At 34.3% G+C, this 5584-nt stretch overlaps 1 protein-coding gene and 1 pseudogene across 1 annotated transcript in view; both read left to right on the plus strand.

The window, feature by feature from the left end:
• Positions 1-2821, plus strand: part of LOC110273553 (uncharacterized) — a 7760-nt gene extending 4939 nt beyond the window's left edge. The window contains exons 3-6 of the mRNA XM_052251565.1: positions 783-1126; positions 1331-1654; positions 1757-1940; positions 2040-2821. Coding sequence (XP_052107525.1) covers positions 783-1126; positions 1331-1654; positions 1757-1940; positions 2040-2821 — 1634 coding nt within the window. The remainder of the gene's footprint in view (positions 1-782; positions 1127-1330; positions 1655-1756; positions 1941-2039) is intronic.
• A 298-nt stretch (positions 2822-3119) lies between these two features.
• Positions 3120-5290, plus strand: LOC110273552 (ATP-dependent DNA helicase pfh1-like; annotated as a pseudogene).
• The last annotated feature ends 294 nt before the right edge of the window (positions 5291-5584 follow it).

The following is a 5584-nucleotide window of genomic DNA, read 5'->3' on the forward strand; positions in this document are numbered from 1 at the left end:
AAAAAACATGAAACAAAACATACAAGCTAAAAAATTTGGCCAAAGACAAAAATTGTCATATCCTATATAAGATAATTCACTAAAAAATGCTATAAGACAATTGATGAACAGAGAACTTTATACAAAAAAAAATTATGATATATAAAGAAAGTATTTTTTTGAAAAAATTATTTATTTTAGACTCAATCTATATTGTATTGACTATTTAATCTAAAAAAATAATCCATGATAAACATAGTGTTACCATATAAACAAAAATATATAATGGAACAAGAAAATAATAAACATTTAGAATAATATAATGTTGTTATAGATCGTAAGTGATTTTAACTTTGTTATAACAGTTTCGAATAAAAGGTTTTAAACAAAATGATTTTATTAAAAAAAGAATAAAACTATATTGCTACAGAATAAATAATATTTCTTTATAATTAAAAGAATAAAAACATTTATTTAACGAATAAAAAACATCTTTAGAAAGAATAAAATAAAATATTTTATAATTAAAGTTGTTAAATACATCTGAATGACAAAATTTAAAAAAAATAAAGTCAAACAACATCACAATATATTATACAATGTAACAAAGTCAAGAAAAATGATTGAAACATCACTTAAATATTTGATAGTTACTTATCTCTTTTTTTTGATCACTATAATGGAAGTAATTCTTTGTATTTATAATCAACAAAGAACTATTTTTTTAGTTGTTACAAAATTCATCATTTTATGATTTTCATTATGAATGTAACCAAATATATGTTAATTTAATATGAGTACAGAAATTAGACAAAATGTTCGAGCATCCCATAATTGTGCTCGAAATTTTCAAGAAGATGGAACAATAATTCGAACTCCACTACCAGTCCCAAGGACATGTCATTACTGTAGCGCACGTCTATTTCACCATGAGACGTTCGAGATGTGCTGTAATAGGGGAAAAGTCTCTCTTCCCCGAGTAAATGCTCCTCAGGAATTGCTTGAAATCTTCTTGGACCCCTCTGCAGAAGGAAACCATTTTAGAAAACATATTCGTGGATACAATCATGTATTTTCCTTCACTTCATGTGGTGTGCACATAGACGAACAACTGGCTATAACAGGTCGTGGTATATATACATTTCGTGCTCAAGGCTCAATATATCACAGTATAGGAGGATTTCATCCGGATCAGGGCACGCGGCCACGGTTTTTGCAACTGTACATATATGATACTGATCACGAGTTGCAGAATAGGATGCTGGAGAACACACAACTACATGAAACATTAGTTTTCAAGTTACAACAATTGCTACACCGGTATAATCCTTTTCTCCATGTGTTTCGCCAGCTTGCACAACGGTCAGATGTACATGAGTGTAGTTTGGTCATTAGAGAGGGACCTGCTAATCAGCCACAATATAGTCTTCCAACTGCGTCGCAGGTAGCAGCCATAATTGTTGGTGATGACATTGAAACAATGATTCGTGGGCGATATATTAAGGTGCAAACTCATGCTGGTAGCCTACGAAGGATTCAGGAATTCGTTGGCTATTACGATCCACTACAATGTCCTCTTCTTTTTCCATTTGGAACTCATGGATGGGATATCAATACCCGAAGTCAAAGTGGCGGCAAAGTATCATGCCGAACATATAATAGTTATATGCTCCAGGTACAAATCTCCATTTCCTACACAGTATAGACTTCAATAAAATTATGCCGAAAAATTGATCAATGTATCTAATCTTTTTTGCAAATTCTAAAAAATTTGTAGATCCGCCCCGATGATCATTCCACCGTATTGCAAGCAGGACGACTACTACAACAATATATTGTTGATAACTATGTGAAAATTGAAACCGGAAAGTTAAGATGGGTTCGAAATAGACAGAAGAAATTACGGGCTGAATTATACCAAGGTTTACAAGATGCTTTGCACACAGGAGAAACTAATGCAGGTAAACATTGTTGTATCTAATTGCTACTTCAAAAATCATTAAGAATTACCCAAAATAATTATTAAAACTAATAATATTTCTCTATATATTTGTCTTCAGAAAATGTTGGAAGAAAAAGAACAATATTACCGTCGTCGTTCATTGGTAGCCGTCGCGACATGACCAAACGATATGAAGATGGAATGGCGATTGTTCTTAAAGAGGGAAAGCCAGATATTTTTCTCACAATGACATGCAATCCATCTTGGACTGAAATAACTTCAGAACTCAACCCAGTTCAAACTCCACAAGATCGTCCAGATCTAACAACAAGAATTTTTCGAGCCAAATTTGAACAGCTGAAAGAGGATGTAATTACTAAGGGTGTCTTGGGAAAGGTGAAGAGCTATATTTATGTCACTGAGTTTCAAAAAAGAGGGTTGCCACATGTACATATGTTGCTAATCTTAGAAAACAATGACAAGTTAATTGACCCGGAGCATTATGATAGTTTGGTACGTGCAGAGATACCATCTAAAGAAGTAGAACCACACCTACATGATGCTGTGCTAAAACATATGATTCATGGTCCTTGCGGTACACTTGATCAATCTTCACCCTGCATGAAAAATGGCAAATGTAAACGTAACTACCCAAAAGAGTTCGCAGCAGAAACACGAAGAGGTGACGACTCATATCCGCAATATAGGCGACGATTCGACACTCCAGTACAAATTAACCAAAATGTCACGGTTGACAATAGATGGGTAGTTCCGTACAACCCTTGGCTACTACTAAAGTATGATTACCATATTAATGTTGAGACATGTAGTAGCATCAAGAGTATAAAATATCTCTACAAATATTCGTCGGCGCAAGACACAGAGGAGATCCATCGGTAGAATTTATACTGTATCACCTTCAGAAGGAGAAAAATTCTATTTGCGTATTCTATTATCTAATGTCAGAGGACCAATCAGTTGGGATGACTTGCTAACAGTGAATGGGATCCAATATTCGTCCTTCAAGCAATCTGCTCAACATCGAGGATTGTTAGAGAGTGACAGTAGCATCCGTGAATGTTTGGTTGAGGCATCTGTTTTACGATTGCCATGTGCTTTACGAAGGTTGTTTGCAACCATCTTAATATTTTGTGAGCCTACAGATGTAAGAAGCTTATGGGATGAATTTTTTTCATATATGGTGGATGATTATCCGTCAACCAGCACCACAACAGCCTTAGTGTTCACAAATCGGCTACTCAGGGATATAAATGATATACTCCTTCAGCACAGAAAACATATTACACAATACGATTTGCCAGCTTTAACTCATGAAAATGACAATGACAACTCGATACCCAGAGTTATCCAAGAAGAACTGTCTGTCGAAGTACCCCGGGAAGACCTGTGTTCCGTAACAAGATTGAACAATGACCAGTCTAAAGCTTTCAAGTGCATTATGAATACAATTGATCGAAGAGAAAGTGGAGTGTTCTTTGTTGATGGGCCAGGAGGAGCAGGCAAAACATTTTTTTACAAAGCTATAATTGCATAATTGAGAAATAAGGGTCATATTGTCTTGGTAACTGCATCATCAGGAATAGCCGCAACATTATTGCCTGGGGGTCGAACAGCTCATTCTAGGTTTAAGATCCCAATTAATGCAGAACCATCATCCATTTGCAACATAAGCAAACAATCAGATCTTGCAAAGCTGATTAGACAAACAACGGCAATCATCTGGGATGAAGCACCTATGGCAAATAAAGAATCGGCGCAATCATTAGACCACACTCTGAGAGATATATTAGCAAACGATATGCCATTTGGAGGAAAAGTGATGGTGATGAGAGGAGATTTCCGCCAAGTACTGCCTGTGGTACCGAAAGGTAGTAAGTCACAAATGATTTCAGCTTCTATAGTTAAGTCTCAATTATGGGCTTCCACTAAAATTCTCCATTTGCGACAGAATATGCGATCTTCTAATGATCATGTTTTTGCTGAGTACCTTATGCGCATTGGTGATGGAATTGAACCCACCATACATGAAGACTTTGTACGAATACAAGCAAATATGGCAATTCCGTGGGAGGGTGAAACATCGTTACACAAGTTAATAGAAGAAATATTTCCAAACTTACAATCTCATGGGTGGGACGCTTCTTACATGGTAGAAAGGGCAATATTGACGCCAAAAAATCATGATGTGCAATAGCTTAATGATATAATTATCAACCAATTTCCAAGAGAAGAACGAAATTTAGTCTCATTTGATGAAGTAGAAGGAGATGCTAATAATTTATATCAATAAGAATATCTTAACTCAGTTTCTACAGGCGGGTTGCCACCTCATGTGTTGAAGGTAAAAAGAGGTGCACCTTTGATGTTATTGAGAAACATAGACCCTAAGGCCGGCTTATGCAATGGTACAAGGTTACTATGTCGTGGAACTTTTCAAAACATGTTGGACGTAGAAATTTTAACCGGTCATCACTGTGGAAGAAGAGCTTTCTTGCCTCAGATAAAACACAAAACAACAGAAAATTCAGGACTGCCATTTATACTTATCCGGAAGCAATTTCCTGTAAGGTTGAGTTTTGCAATAACAATAAACAAATCACAAGGACAGACAATTCCTAAAGTAGGGATCTATCTCCCTAAACATGTATTTAGCCATGGCCAATTATATGTTGCTCTGTCTCGAAGTATTTCTCAGTCAACTACAAAAATTTTAGTCAAAGAAGGAAAAATAGATGGAACACGTGGTGAATTTACCAGAAATGTAGTTTTCAAAGAAATATTGTTACCTTCCCCACAGGTAATTTATGTTCTTAGTAAGTGTGTGTATTTACTTCTTGGTACAATTCAGTCTACATATAATTTTAATCTTTAAATCTTTTTCATTGATATATATATCTATGTATACAAACTTTAATTTATTGAGGATTAACGACTAATAATTTTTTAATAGACAATTTGATTTCAAAGGAGCTCATCAATATATGCCAGGAGATAAAGACAACCAACTTGAACATTTGTTTTATGCAACAGGTACGTACTAATTATCATTAACTAAGACATACTATATATATACTAGAAATATATTAACAAATATCAATTACAGGAAGAAGGATTCCAAAATCTCTGGAGTGCATGGAAAGATGAGCAAGCAATTGCATCAATCCAACCAATAGACAATAAAGTAATTTTTTAAATTAATTACTATCAAAATTGCATTCAATATACATACTTCTATTTCTATGTTAGTAATCATAATCATATGTTATCTAATAGGTTCATTCCCTTCAAATTATTCTATTGGCTAGGGAGGAACGGTTAAAACAGACAAGACCTAATTCTGGAAGATGATAAAAAAGGAAATATTGCTCCAACAACATACAAGGTAACACAATCATCGTAATCAGAATGTTATTGATATGCCTATTATCTATCCCCTTCTATGTTCTTCTTTTACTAATAAAATATGAAGGAAAAAAGTATATGCCTAAAATATTAAAAGGTTACTCTGAGATTGTAACGGAGATTATGTTTCTCATGTTGAATAAAGTTACAAAAAATAATTTTAAACTACGGAGAATAAATTAAACATTTTTCTTTTTCCAGCAACAAACTCATAGGAGCGGAATCAACTGATGTTAGTGA

Source organism: Arachis duranensis, chromosome 7, assembly GCF_000817695.3.
Source record: "Arachis duranensis cultivar V14167 chromosome 7, aradu.V14167.gnm2.J7QH, whole genome shotgun sequence".
In the NCBI taxonomy this organism is placed as follows: Eukaryota; Viridiplantae; Streptophyta; class Magnoliopsida; order Fabales; family Fabaceae; genus Arachis; species Arachis duranensis.